The 15902-nt window shown below is 40.6% G+C and overlaps 1 protein-coding gene across 2 annotated transcripts in view; it reads right to left on the reverse strand.

Moving 5' to 3' along the window:
• nphp3 (nephronophthisis 3) overlaps window positions 1-15902 on the reverse strand; it is a 195575-nt gene that overhangs the window by 163524 nt on the left and 16149 nt on the right. For both annotated transcript variants that reach the window (XM_080201909.1, XM_080201903.1), the window contains 8 exons: window positions 14899-15059; window positions 13832-13988; window positions 10145-10219; window positions 9261-9440; window positions 6038-6141; window positions 4621-4735; window positions 2320-2463; window positions 555-652 (listed from right to left, as the gene is read on the reverse strand). In XM_080201909.1, coding sequence (XP_080058035.1) covers window positions 555-652; window positions 2320-2463; window positions 4621-4735; window positions 6038-6141; window positions 9261-9440; window positions 10145-10219; window positions 13832-13988; window positions 14899-15059 — 1034 coding nt within the window. The remainder of the gene's footprint in view (window positions 1-554; window positions 653-2319; window positions 2464-4620; window positions 4736-6037; window positions 6142-9260; window positions 9441-10144; window positions 10220-13831; window positions 13989-14898; window positions 15060-15902) is intronic.

The raw sequence follows: 15902 nt of genomic DNA on the forward strand, positions 1-15902 counted from the left end.
TGTGTGCAGGAATTGATGGAGGGATTTTCAGGTGGGAAGGGTAATGATTCCATTTTTTGAAAGGGATGGAGTGAGTCAAGAGGTTTGGAAAACAGTGACAACATCTGCAAACACACGACCAAGGAGTGGTAGTTACAAGTGACAAGTGTTGAAGAAACGGCAACTTCGACTGGAGAGAAGCTGTGGATTGCAGAGAATGGAAGGCAAGTTGGAAGGTTGTGGGGCAGGGTTAGGGAGAGGAAGCCAAGTTGATAGCTTCAACATTGGGGAAAAAAAATAATTCCATTAAATCTTCACATTTAGTGATAAGTCTGAGGATTGAAGTTACAGGATGGAAATTAGTAGTCTGCCATTATTCTTATTAGTTGGGATGACCCTTCAGCTATTAGGATTAACTCATTAGTTCACAAAAAATAAGGGGCAGTTAATCAAATACAAAAAGTAAAGATGGTATGAGATTCAACTTTAATGAGATTCGCATGAGATTCAATTTTAATAAAATGAGTTTTACAAAGCTAAATTTAAAAAGTTCTGCAAAACATTCAGTTACTCACCTCCATGCTTGGGGGCAGGTTTCCACATTTACAGAAACAATTACCCTCACGTTGACAGGCAATGGATCAATCAGCCATTTCATGTGCCGTTCAGCTTGCTAAAAGTAGGTAAATGTGACAATGATTTTACAATTGATAAAGCACTGTTTCACAACATATCAAATGTTAATCCTTAGCTCAAAGGTAGCTGTAAGATGGTTCTGGGTAAAAAAGGTCAATAAAGGTGCATCCCATCTTAAGGCAGGATATGTTCCACACCAAGAAATGTCAAACAGATTAATGCACAAAAATAAATTGTGGGTGACATCCTGGGTCAGTTACAAAAATAGAAAATGCCGGACTAACTTAGCAGGTCTGGCAGCAACGGTGGACAGAGAGAGAGAGAGAAAAAACAGAGTTAACATTCTGAGTCCACATGACATCTTCAGAGTTGAAGAGAGGTAGCAATGTGATGGATTATATCATTGGAAAGGGTGTGGGGCAGAATAGAAGGTCAGGGATAGGTGGGAGGTAAGGAGAGATTGACAAAGACATCACGGACACAAGACAAAGGGAGTGTTAATGGTAGCATTAAGGACTGAAGCAGGTACTGATAGCAGTATAAAGGTAAGATAGCAAAATGTACAAATAGTAGAACAAAGGTCAGCATTCGTGAAAACAAAACTAAAGAACAAGTGACAGATAGCCTTGTGGAAGAGGCAGGACACTTTGCGTTGGGTCAAACAAAGAAAACAAAACACAAAGGAATAAAAATGGAGGAGAATGTTCAAAGTTATTGTTTTGAAGTAATAACGTACTGAAAAGGTTACTGACACACTGTACACAGAACTATATTCAGCCAGATCTTATTGAAGTGAGCCATTATATCTGGTTACAGACTTATTCGTGCATGTTTAGCTTTTAACATTTATTTTGCCCACAGTGTTGCTGGAAATGTCAGTTGATATTGATGCAGTGTGGGATACAGAGCATGTGGGAACTCAATGATCAACAAGGCAAACGGTGCATCTCCTTAACCAGAGATTTAAGAATTGAGAGATAAACAGAGGCAGGACTGAGAAGGAATTTGAATGGGTGAATTCAAAGTCAAAACAGACCCAGAAAGAGAAATAAAATGAAGGAAAGAAAGATCAGACTGAAACAGAATGAAAAAGGTTTAGAAAGTGAGTAAAGGCAGAAAATGCTGGAAGAGAATTTAAGAAGAAGAATCTGAAGCAGCCATATGGAGCAGAAGCGTTAACTTTATTTTCTTTCTCCACAGCTGTGGCCAAACCTGTTGACTTTTTACAGCATTTTCAGTTCCAAGTAAGGAAAGCAAATCTGATGCTTTCGAAATCTAAAGCAATTCACAACAAGACTCTGAGTGACAGCAATTAACTGGCAATCATTAACAATTATCACCATTAACAGAAGGTACTCAATGCTATTATTAGACTTTGTTTCATCAGATTTAACTTCCGTGTTTACTTGGTAATTAATGTGCAACTTCAGTTTTCTCATGGGGAGTTAAGCACCAAATGCCACTTTGGTGGAGTGACAGAAATCGATGAAGAATTGGATTTCAAAAAGGTATTGCTTACTTGCCACAGATTAGCATGTCTGTCATTGTTCACACACCATCACTTTTTTCAGCAAAACACAGCCCCTTACCTTTAAATAAATCTCTTAATTAAAATGCCAGAACTGAGCAAGCAGAAATTATGCATTACTCCAATGTTTAAAAAAGGTTTAAATTTATGTTGAGAGCTTCTGATCTCATTCCCACCTCAATCTGGTCGATGGAGTCAATGATTATGATGACACTGCCTTGGTGGCGTGCAGATAGTTTCTCCAGCCATCGAGGAAACTCTTCCAGTAACTTATTTGGATCCAATGCTAGGGCAGACGTGGACCATGAATGCTGCAACAGCTAGAAGTGAACAAGAAAATAAGTTGTGCATTATTACAGGCCACAGGTTGCACTCTGGCACGAAGCATGGTTCGACAAGAGAACAGACTGGAGGATTGACTACAGAGGTGGGCAAGTGCACCTAATCTGCAGAAGCCCTGGTCTTCAACTCAATGGACAACCCATGATTATATGCTTTGAATTGCCCTCAAGAACATAAGAAATAGGAGCAGGAGTAGGCCATCTAGCCCTTCGAGCCTGCCCCGCCATTCAATAAGATCATGGCTGATCTGTCGTGGCTCAGTTCCACATTCCCTCCCTCTCCCCATAACCCTTAATCCCCTCGCTTATCAAAAACCCATCAGCCCGCGTCTTAAAAATATTGAGCGAGGCAGCCTCCACCACTTCAACAGGCACAGAATTCCAGAGATTCACCACCCTTTGAGTGAAGAAGTTCCTCCTCAACTCCGTTCTAAACCGCCCCCCCTTTATCTTGAGGCTGTGCCCCTTAGTCCTACTGTCCTTTCTGAGCTAGAAGAGTCTCTCCACCTCTATCCTATCCATCCCATTCATCATCTTATACGTCTCAATGAGATCTCCTCTCATTCTTCTAAACTCTAACGAGTACAAGCCTAGTTTATTCAGCCTGTCCTCATAGCTCAACCCCCTCAACTCCGGTATCAGCCTAGTAAACCTCCTCTGCACTCCCTCCAAGGCCAAAATATCCTTGCGTAAGTGCGGCGACCAAAACTGCACACAGTACCCCAGCTGCGGCCTCACCAATGCCCTATACAGCTGCAGCAAGACCTCCCTACTTTTATATTCAATCCCCCTCGCTATGAAGGCCAGCATCCCATTTGCCTTCCTGACCACCTGCTGCACCTGCAGGCTGGGCTTTTGCGACTCATGCACAAGGACCCCGAGGTCCCTCTGCACCGCCGCCTGCTGCAGTTTTTCGCCACGTAAGTTATAGTCCTTCCTACCATTATTCCTACCAAAGTGGACCACCTTGCACTTGCCAACATTAAATTCCATTTGCCATTTCCTGGCCCATTCGCCCAGCCTATCTAGATCCTTCTGCAGACTCTCCACACCCTCCGCGCAATTTGCCGTTCCACCAATCTTGGTGTCATCAGCAAATTTCGACACCATACACTCGGTTCCCTCCTCCAGATCATCTATATAAATGGTAAATTAGCTGAGGCCCCAGCACCGACCCCTGGGGCACTCCACTAGTCACCAACCGCCAATCCGAATAGCACCCATTAACCCCCACTTTCTGCCTATTTGACAACCAATCCTCTATCCACGCTAACACCCTACCCCCAACTCCATGCCCCCTTACCTTCTGCAATAACCTCTTGTGAGGTAACTTGTCAAACACCTTCTGAAAATCAAGAAAGACCACATCCACCGGATCTCCTCTATCCACCGCCCTAGACACATCTTCATAGAACTCCAATAAATTTGTCAGACACGACTTCCCCTTAACGAAACCGTGCTGCGTCTGCTCTATCAAGCAGTTCCCCTCAAGATGCCTCGCTACACCCCACACCCACATCCTTGCAAAATGAATGCTTCTATGAATAAAGACCATCCCATTGATGGGCAATTCTATTAGAAGCAATGCCCTTCATGTAAGGTCACAAATGACGTGAAAACGCAGAGCTTATGTACACGAAGAACAACTGTTTGAACTTTCTATCTATACCCCAACATTTTTCTGCTACATTTTTCCTGATAATGAATGCTGTTGATCCTAATATAGTGGGATGCTCACAGTCAGGAGTTCAGTTACAAACTCAAACAAACAAAACTAGCATTATTTTAATGAGCTAATGACAAGTGCAAAACCTCATGTAAAATAATGTACTGGCTGCAGAGAGATGTACTTCATAAATCTGGTATAACACTCTTGAACAAGAGAATATTGTAAATTCTCCAAGTTCAGGAAGCCATTGGTTTTTATTACAAAATATTTCTGATCAAGGCATTTGTCCATTCAGCACTCATTTGGGCTACAGACTGTTCTCAACTCAGTTATTTAACTCCAATTATCTACTAATTCAACATAAGGTTCAGGGGGAGAGGAGCGAATCTCCAATCAACACCTGGTTATGTTTTCTTCCATTTCTTAAACATCATACAAAGTTACATCAGATGTATCCAATTCTCTACCTTCACAGTGAGTCGTTTTATTATTAGCGCTGGTTCAGAGCTGGTGGACAGGGGCCTTCCCACAAAATGGTATAAAATTAAGGCGTTTGGGGAAGACTTTTGCTGATGTTCAATCCTATAACAACAAAAAATGTAAATAACAAATTAGAAACTTGAAACTCAGCATGATAGGCCATATCCCCTTCACCTACCCTGTATTTAGGTAAGGAGTAAAGAAGGATCAACAAATCTGTTATTATCGAATAATTCTAGATTGGGAACGTAATACCAAGCATGAATTGCACTTCGGGTTTTGAGTTTGTTTATTAGTGTCACAAGTAGGATTACCTTAACACTGCATTGTTACTGTGAAAATCCCGTAGTTGCCACACGCTGGCACCTATTCAGGTATGATGAGGGAGAACTTAGCATGGTCAGTGCACCTAACCAGCATGTCTTTCAGACTGTGGGAGGAAGCCGGAGCACCTGAAGTAAATCCACAGGGAGAAGGTGCAGACTCTGCGCAGACAGTCAACAGAGCTGCCAAGAATTGAACCCCGGGTCCCTGGTGCTATGAGGCAGCAGTGCTAACCACTGTGCCACTGTTCCAAGGGTCACAACACGACTGTGCCTTTTCAGGGCAAATGGAACGTAAAAGCAGTTATTCTATGCCTTTTAACTACATGCTTGGAAATGTAGAAGCAAAATACTGAAGATTCTGACAGGGTAGATGGTGAGATTGTCTCCGCTAGTGAAAGAGTCTTGAACAAGGGGACATCGCTACAAGATAAAGGGCCAGTCATTTAAAATTTAAAACTGGGGTGCGTAGAAATTTCATCTCGCAGAGGGTGGTGCATCTCTGGAATTTTTTACCCCAAAGGGTGGTGGAAGCTGGATCATTAGAAGAATTTAAAGTGGAGGTGGATGAATATTTGATAGATCAAGGAATTAAAGGTTATGGGGAAAGGGCACAGAAAAGGAGTTGAGGCCAGCATAGATCAGCCATGACTATATTGAATGGTGGGGCAGACTGGGAGGGCCTGCTGACCCACTCCTGCTTCTATTTCTTATGTTCTCACGTGTTGTATTCTTGTGAATTAAAAACATAAAATTCTAGTGAAAACATGGAAGCTTTTACTCAGTTTCCCTCCCCGCAGATGCTGCCTGACCTGCTGAGTATTTCCACTATTTTACTTCAGAACTGTGGACGTGTTTTGTTTTCGTGGAATTTTTAAAAAGCTGACCAACTTGCATGAATTTAAAGTCAAGTCAAGTGTGAAAATTGTTTATTTCCAATTTAATAGCCCTCCCCCACCCACCCTCACCATTTTCCAATGGAAATAATAAAGTTTGCAATGGTCTGGCTAGAGAATATAGGACACACTATAGAATCTGAAGGAAGTAGAAATATTTAATGAGTGTTAAAATATAAGCGTACCATTTAGATAGCAGGAGAGATTTGCCAGAGCCCGGTCCACCTGACACAAGCAGCGGAGGGATAGGGGCAGGAGCTGTCACCAAATCATTCAGCCGGTCATAATACTAAAAGCAAGTGGCAACAAAGAATAAAGTGCATTGTTTTATGCAAGTTGAATTTCAGTTTATACGTCTGTGCTTTGAAAGCTCTTTTCTTTCTGAAAACTGTCACAAATGAATGGAAAATATGAAGCAATGTATACATTACATTGACTATTTACATCCTTAAACCTTCAGGCCCGTGAGATTATTTGTGCAATAGCAATTTGACAGGAAGCCAATGCATCAAAGGCCTGTGAAGTAAGATTTGTTTAACCTGAATTTATTATATTTTACATTCTTACAGAAAACAGGTTTACAACTTGAGTTGCAATGTTTGCACTTATTAACATATTAACAATGGAAAATGATATGCAAAGAATTAAGCACTGATCTGACAATAATTTGAGAGTGTGAAATAATTAACCTACACTTTACAAACAAATTTACAATTTATTAGATTTGGTGCACAGAATAAATCTTCCCAATTGTGCATAATTAATGACAACCTCCAAAATGCTAAGAAAAATAATTGGCTATACTATGTAGTTAGCTTTTTGCGGGAGTGCAAGGTAACTACATCAAATGCACATTGAAATTGTACCTCATTAACAGTTGCTCACAATAAATGTTAGAAATGCTATCATAAGATCATAGTTCATAGAAACCCTACGGTGCAGAAGGAGGCCATTCAGCCCATCGATTCTGCACCAACAACAATCCCACTCCAAGCCCTATTCCCACAATGCCACACATTTACGCCGTTAATCCCTCTAACCTACACATCCTGGGACACTAAAGGACAATTTAGCACGGCCAATCAACCTAACTAGCATATCTTTGGACTATGGGAGGAAACCAGGGCACCTGGAGGGAACCCATGCAGACACGGGGAGGACACGCAAACTCCACTCAGTGCTCCAAAACTGGAGATCGAACCCGAGTCTCTGGAGCTCTGAGGCAGCAGTGCTAACCACTGTGCCGCCGTGCTGCCCAGAGACCAAACTAAAATGAAAATAAATGAGTTTTTTTTAACTATTAAGTACATTTCAGGTTCACATTTTTAAGTTAATAACAACTTGTACAGAAAAGAAAGCACAACTTATAATTTATTGAACAATCAGACATTTTTATACTGACATTTAAAATGATTTTGCAATGTTCCCCATTTCATATTTTTGTTTGGATACCAGTCAGCACACAGTAGGTTAATATGCTTCTTTCACATGGGGTGGACTGATGAATTCTTGTTTTCCCAAGTAAAATAAAATTCAGGCCCAGGGATAGCGAGTGCCCACAGCACAGAATTGTAAGCAATTTGATGCAAAATGATTGGGAGAGAAAAGTTGCAGCCTCACTTGAGAGAGGATGGCATTGATAGCCAAGTATGCTATTGTGTTGGGGTCAAGGTATTATACCTCACACTGAATTTTTATAAAATATATGTGTATATTCTCATGACTAATTTCAAAAATTTTGTAACTGAGCAATCACATTTTAAAATGGTTAAAGGCAGATCTGGCTGTGACCCTCGAAGGATAAGAGCTATTTGGCAATACCTGTATCGGAGAAACCTGCACCTTGTTATCCCCAAAGACATATTGGTATATTAGCTGTCCCGTGAGTTGCAAAGTCCAAATTCAAATAGAATTTATACAAAGATCATCTACATTTCAGAAGCCAGACCTGGCCAACAGGCACCAGTTTGTCTGCTTGGACAAAGGACTTCGCTACTCCCATTAAGACTTAATAGTTGGACAATTAATAATCTCAGGAATCCAGGCAAAGTGAGATACACCCTCTGTCAAAACGCAGAGTTGAGAATCACATGGCATGACCCATCCAGCTGGTGGTAATATTGCCTTGTGGAGCAGCAGTTCAGAAAAGAGGCTCTGTTCAGGTTTGAATGCCTGGTCCCGTCTACACTGTTTCTACTGGAACTTCCGAGCCATTGCTTACAAGACCAATGAGCTCTGTACACCTATCTCCTCGTGGAAGTCATCCCTACTGGAAAAGTAAATTATCCAGCATCAGTTTTCAATCTGCCAACCTCTGTGGACGAATACACCATTGTATTGGATTCTGGAATTGAGAATCATGTGAAACAACAATTCTTTTCTCTGTGGTCTTTACTCTGTAAATCTTTCCTTCTCTATCCCTGTGTTACTGGATGAATGGAAAGAGGCAACATTATGACCCTCCTCCCACATTTGATGTGTGTAAATACACTAATTCCTCTATGTTCATCTTATCTCAACTTTGCTTTGAGGTTATTGATAGAAATTTCGATTTATGCTTTTGAACGGATGAGAAGTAAGGACTGTGTATTAAATCATTCTCCTGTCCATAGTAGTATATTGTTGGAGGTAAAATAGCGAACTTTACAAGTTAACCTATTTTATACCCAGTCCAGCAAGCATCGAGTGATACCATATGGGTTGAAATTACACCATGATACTATTAATACAGAGATAATTGTGTTTACATGAAATTGTTTTCTGTTATTTTAACTTAAGGCATTAAGCAGCTATTTAGCCAACATCATCAGGTATGGCTTTACTTGTCAATCACCTCAACCATTGCCTTTTTGGGATTTTATAATGCATAAAATAGCTGTCATTTTTGTCCATCACTGCATTTCAAATTCATTCAATACATGAAGCATTTTGATGCTGGGAGACTTGATATTTCAGATCAATAAGCTAACATTTGTTATTCACATTACCCACAAACACAAACACACAAATTCACTTCAGAAAAGGATGAAGGAACCCAAGTGAACATGACAAGTTTCAACTCAATCCACGTCAGGCAAAAAAATTAACATGACTTTGGACACTCTCACTCAAGTAAGGCACAGTCTTGACAATCACACTGGTTTAATAATGAATCCCCTTTACAGGGTACAAGTGTAATGCCACTTAAAGCAATCTACCATGTTGCATCTGGCCCAAGTTATTTAACCTGCATACTGTAAAAGGAGAGAATAATTCCAACCCACTGAGGGTGATCCCTTATCTTGATGACCACAAGTTTTACTTATATTGCATTTTAAATTACAATTTATATGCTGCCATTATGTTTTTAATTCTGTTTTACTGCAATGGTTATGTGATTTAACATGAGCCCAGAAGAAGCAGCAATACCTTCTCAAATCCCAATTCACAGGTTGATCCAACTGCTGCTTGAAAAGCTTCCAACTGTTCCTGCTCATCATGCACATCCCATATTGCGTCTCCAAAGTCCTCCTCTTCCCAGTTGATGGAATCATCCTCAATTCCCGAATCTTTGTTTTCGAGATCCGTGCTTTCCCAACCCAGCAATTCCTAGACCAAGGAAGAAGGACGTTAATAAAGACGTGAAGCTGATGGCTCCTCCTTGGTCATCATTGTTGCGGCAGAGGAATAGAGATCATGAAACACAGAATGATGCACTTCAAAATGTGAAGAATTCACATTTGTTTCAAATTTAAATTCAGCACGTCTACTACGACTCTCACCATCTTTTACAGATGCATCATAGAAAGCATCCTGTATCACAGCTCGGTATGGCTCCTGCTCTGCCCAAGGCTGCAAGAAACTATGAAAGGTCATGAACAAAGCCCAATCCATCACGCAAACCAGCCCCTGCATCCACTGACTCAGTTTAAACTTCCCGCTGCCTCACCAAAGCAGCCAGCATAATTAAGGACCCCACACACCCTGGACAGTCTCTCTTCCACCTTCTTCCGTCACAAGAAAGATACAAAAGTCTGAAGTCATGTACCAACTGACTCAAGAGCAGCTTCTTCCTGCTGCCATCAGATTTTTGGGTGTACCTTCCTTGCATTAAATTGATTTTTCTCTACACCCTAGCTATGACTGTAACACTAACATTCTTCATCCTTTCCTTTCCTTCGCTATGAACAGTATATTTTGTCTGTACAGCATGCAAGAAGCAATACTTTTCACTTTAGTATATTAATAATAAATCAAATCAAAAAAGAAAAATCTACATTCGCTAAGTCAATACAGATTGATCTGTACTGCACCTGTTTAATGATTCTTTCAACTTGGGAAAAGACTTTTTTTGCTCCCTCTTCTGCACTTCCATCATGCTCAATGATCTAAAAAAAATACAAGAAAATCTTGATATTTCAGTAAATAAATGATTACAGCCCTGTGCAATATTGCGCATCTAGACCTTTAATAGGCTTCGTCAAGGTGCCACACAGAAATCTACGACACAAGGTTGAGTTTTATGGTTCAAGCAACATCCAAGGGAAAACAACAGTCAACAAGCTGTTGGTCCTTTACAGATGCTGCCTGACCTGCTGTGTGCTTCCAGCCTATTTTTTTCCCCAGCAGAATTTTACCCACTTTTTAATTTGTTTTTATTCATTTGTGGGACATGGGTGTTGCTGGCTGGCCAGCATTTATTGCCCTTCCTTAGTTGCCCTTGAACTGAGTACCTTGCCATTTCAGGGGGAAGTGGAGAGTCAAGCACATTGCCGCAGCTCTGGAGTCACATGTAGGCTAGACCAGGTAAGGACGGCAGATTTCCTTCCCTAAAGGATATTAGTGAACCAGGTGGGTTTTTCCCGACAATTGACAATGGTTTCATGATCATCAGTACATTCTTAATTCCAGATTTTTTTTATTGAATTCAAATTCTGGGACCCGGGTTCGAATCCCGTCACGAGACACAAGAACACTAGCTGAGTTTCTGGATTAATAGTCCGGCGATAATACCACTAGGCCATTGCCTCCCATTAAGTTCTGTGCAATTGGCAAGCAAATTTTAGTTTGGATAAGGGACTGTTTGCATTCCCAAAGATGGTCTAAACGTGACTTTAATTCTGCACTTTCTACTTGTGTCAATGTTACAATGGCTGTTTGTCATTTTGTTAACAAATTAGATGGAAGCACTGAGGGAAACTACGCAGGAGTTTGAGTTAACTACAACAATTTTCATTTATTAGGAACATTTAAGATGGAAAAGTAGGGCAAAATGTTATGGCTCTTTCCGCTGGCAGGAATTTATGGTGCCACCAAAGTCAATGGATCTTTGAATGGCTCGCCGCATTTTTACAGCCCTGTCCCCACCATGGCAACGTTGGAATATTCTGTTCCTAATCATACACAAGGAGATGAACTGAAGGGAGATTACAGAGGTGAACAGAGAGCTTGTTTTAAGGAGAATCTCAAAGGAGGAGGTAGGTTTAAGGGAGGAATTTATGATTGTGAAGCCCAGATTGCTTGATTCATGGCTAATGGTGGGGTCAAAGATGGATGGGCGGGGAGGTGGGGGTAAGTAAGGCACAACAGACAAGTGTCAGAGGCATGAAGAATTCTGGTGGGGCCCTGTGGCGCTGGAGGTGGTGCTGTGCCAGGCTATGAAGGAATTTAAACACAAGAATGAGAATTTTAAACTGCAGGGTTTCAGTAATTGGGACGTGTAGAGGCTTAACAAGAACAGGAGGGGATGGGAGAATGGGATTTGGGTGCTGAATAAGAAAGCACGTAACCTTAGCTGAGATAACGTCAACACACACTGCAGGATGGCAGGTCAGCCAAAAAACCAAATTGCAGTACTTGTGATTAGAGATGACACAGACATGGCTGAGGATTGTTGAGGCCAGAGTGGAAAGGGGGAAATCTAAGAGGTGGAAATAGGCAGTTATTGAGAGAGAGACAGATATCTAAGTGCACTCCCAAGCACTTATACACTAACGCAAGGCTGTGTGCTCACAGCTGTTGAGCAAGAGGACGACTTGGGGCTGATAATGCATGTTACCAAAAAACAGATAACCAGTACCTTGCAGGTCATTAAACATCATTGAATATGGTAATAAGGATGTATTCCAGATCAATTACACAAAGAAAAAATGTTTATTGTTGGACAGACTTAATGGACCAGGTGATTTTTTTTCCCAATCATTTCTCATCTGTTTGTACACTTTATGTACTTAACACTAACGCACGAGGTACATTTTCATCTAGTTATTAACCATGCTTCCACCAATGTTTACTGTATGCAAAACAGTGAATTCCTTCATGCTGGGATTATTTCGCATACAGAATTCAGCCAGGTCTCAGTGTATAATTCAAAACAGCAAATCCCAAAGACGTGCTCATAATTTTCACAGATCAGAACACTCCAATTCCTTCCTACAGTACATTCATGCATATTCAATTGTACAACTGAAAAATATGTAACATTTAGTAACAATTGTACAACTTAGTAATATATAACATTTGTTTAGAAAATGCATACCATAAGTTCATCCAGGCTGCATCAAAACACAAATGTTTGAATGTTATTTTAGACATGTGAAAATTAAATGTAAAGCACAGTTGCCCCAGTTCCTCCATTTTTAACATCACAGTTGCAGTTTTTTTTAGTTCAAAATGAATTTAAAAAAAATCAAATTAATTGAATGCACCAAATTGCTTTAATCTATCTCACCACATTGTGGTTTCTTTGAACCCACAATTAGTCTCTTTGAACCACTTGTTTCTCTGCCATTTCCTTTCTGCCTGTGTGTTAGTGCGTACGCAGCCCCAACACAAATGCAGATCGCAGATAATATTTCTATTGTCTGCCTTTGATTAGAAGGGAATTCAAACTTTTTTTGTTAAATATTTCCCATGTTTTATGAATATCTTAGTGTTTCATAAAGACAAATGTTTCAAATTGTTGATAAACTGACAGACAATGTAATGTGTTTTATTGTGGTCAACCGGTATTTTTCTCTATTTACGGAGTTCATCTAAATGAGCCACCATTGAGAAAAACAAGACGGTAAAAGTATAAGACTACTCTGTCCATGCTTCATTCACCCTGCTTGCATTTAAAAAGCTCAAAACCTAAGGCTTTATTCCTGCTTGTCTCTCTTCCTTCACTGGAAGCAGTAACTCAAGGGTGCAGTTCCATGGAAATTTTATTCCCCAAAACCAACATATCTGAATCAAATATACTGTCAGCTGAATGTTTCATTGTAGAGGGGATACCCAAAGGGCATCACCACTAAATCCAAACCTGTCCCCACTATCGTTCCCTACAATCCTGTTTGGAGTGCACATGTATGCACATTATAAACGGAGAACTGTTTGTGCACAGCTGTTTAAGTTTAAGCTTATTTATTAGTGTCACAAGTAGGCTTACATTCACACTGCAATGAAGTTACAGTGAAAATCCTCTCGTCGCCTGTTCAGGTACCCCGAGGGAGAATTTAGCATGGCCAATGCACCTGCCCAGCACATCTTTCAGACTGGGAGAAAACACGGAGCACCTGAAGGAAACCCACACAGACACGGGGAGAACGTGCAGACTCCACACAGACAGTGATGCAAGCTGAAAACCAAACCCGCGCCCCGATGCTAAGGCAGCAGTGCTATGTCACCTTAGAGAGATTACTGGTTCCCCCATTCACCTGGCAAGCACTGGATAAAAGAGAAACTTTTCCTTGCTCCAGTTTGCAGACGTGGACGTTGATTACCATGTCTACTGCTGTCCGGGCTGTTACACTGACAACTTATTCTGAAAGACCAAACTTCACCCCACTTAACAATTTAATATAATTATCACCATTGTTCCTCATCATCAAAACCCAAAAGCATCAAAACTGCAGCCGTGATATGTCATCAAAATGACATATGTACCAAATAAGTTAAAAAGGCCAAAGCAGAATGAAGCTGAAGAGTCTTCAGTTAGTGCCAATAGTTTCACATACTACCTTTGCTTTTTGGGAGTGGTTTGCATCAGAGACCCTGGCAATCATGTGGAGTGCTAAATTTGAACTGTCACTGCTCTTCTCTGCTCGGTGGTATATTATCAACGGTCTGGTCTCGCCATTCTTCAAGAAACTTTCCTCACAGTCCTCTTCCATACACCTGACATCGAACACAACAATGCTGAGGTTACATTCGTGAGCTGGTAACAATGACCATCTCTCTGCACTGTGCATCCATATCGCAATAATACTCGAGTTAAATTCACGAGATGAAATTATTCTTACAAATGCTGGCATTCGAAAGCCATTTGTGTGTGAGGTGAGTGCAACAGTAAAAGATTTCATTTAAGAAGTAAGGAAGTCTGTGACCTGGGATTTTCACCATAAGTTGAATGAAAATATCCTCCTCTTGTTTAAATAAACCCAAATTCTGTCTTGCTTCTTATATGTTGTGCAGGGTGATGAACATTGAAAAATGACTACTCTCCACTCAAGGCAAATTACACTTTCTAAAAGCACGTTTAACATCAACGTTAGAAATTTCAGCAGCTGACAGGAAAAAGTGCAATGAAAAGAAATAAAATGTCAGAAAGCATTGTGAGCAATTTGAGAACCCACCAAGCAGATTGTTCAACCACCACGAGAAGGGCTTGCACAGATAAAATCCACCGAAACGCAATCACAGGAATTTATAATAGTGAACAATTGTTATAAAAATGTGGCACGGCATAACTGGTAGACAATAATCCGGGGTATTCTCACACATATATTGAGACGCTTATATCAATTTCTTCTCTGCATTACTTCAACAGAGATGTCAAACCGGGCGGATAAGTGGAGCTGAATCCACAAAAAGATCAGCTATGATCTTACTGAATGGCGAAGCGGGCTTGAGGGGCCAGATGGCCTACTCCTGCTTCTAATTCTTATTTTATGTAAAATAAATGGGAAAATTAATGCCTTTGTTAACAATACCAAGTGGAATTTAGTACGAGTGACTTAAACATTCATATCAGGACAGAATCAATCATAATTTTTACTTTAAATTACGGGTGCTGAAATTGCCTTACCGAGGCACGGTGGAACCTAGAAGGAAGAGACACAAGGAGCTTCTCTCAATCTCTCGCCTCCTCTCTGTTGAGTACTGACTTGAACCCTCCACTGGGAATTGCACCACAAGGAAAAAGTGCCCGAGATTCTCACACATCATCTGCAGCTTTGGTAAGTACTCCTACCAAGATAAAGGCAACATACATTATAATAAAATTAAACCTTCAAACAAAAAAGAAAGTGGTAAAACTGAGCACACTCAGTGAGGATTTGTAAAATAGTGAAATTTAATCCTGGAGTGAGGATGACTCTTGCCCAGAACAAAGCCTGTAGACAGTTATTCTTGCCATCATTATTGCTTTGCCTCTTATGTATGAACCAAGGATCCATCTTCTGAAGCAGAGCTCTATGACTCCAAGGGTAGGCAAGCCCTAATGTTTGTACTATGGAGGAATTACCAATATTCTAGTGTCCCAGACACTTCTATATACGTTAAAGCATCACAGCCTGACCTTTCAAACCTTCTGAAGAGAAGACTTGGTTTTTAATCTTTCAAACGAGTTCAGTTCCTAAAATATACATTCCTCAAAATACAACAGTAAAAAGAGATCAAAATGTGTGTGTGTGTGTTGAGATATATATATATATATATATATATAAAAGCACCCTTCAGCAGCCCAGGATAATGCAAAACACTCTGCAGTCAATGAAGCAATTTTTTAAGTGGAGCAAATTCCCACAGCGAACAATGAAATAAGTCACCAGGCAATCTGTTTTTGATACAAGAATGGAAAATGACCAGGCTCATCGACTTGAAACTTCAACCATGTTTCTCTCTCCAAAAATGCTACAGCCTACATTTCCTGCTTTCAGTTTGGATTCCAGCATCCAGGACATTTGGCTTTCAAACCTGATATAGCTGTTGGCTGAGGGATAAATGGACACGAGGAGAAGGGCGCTATTCCTCTCTGGAATTCTCTGCCCGTTGAAGTGGTGGAGGCTGCCTCGCTAAATATTTTTAAGA

This window comes from Carcharhinus amblyrhynchos, chromosome 2 (genome assembly GCF_965287045.1).
Source record: "Carcharhinus amblyrhynchos chromosome 2, sCarAmb.v2.hapA, whole genome shotgun sequence".
NCBI classification, from domain to species: Eukaryota; Metazoa; Chordata; class Chondrichthyes; order Carcharhiniformes; family Carcharhinidae; genus Carcharhinus; species Carcharhinus amblyrhynchos.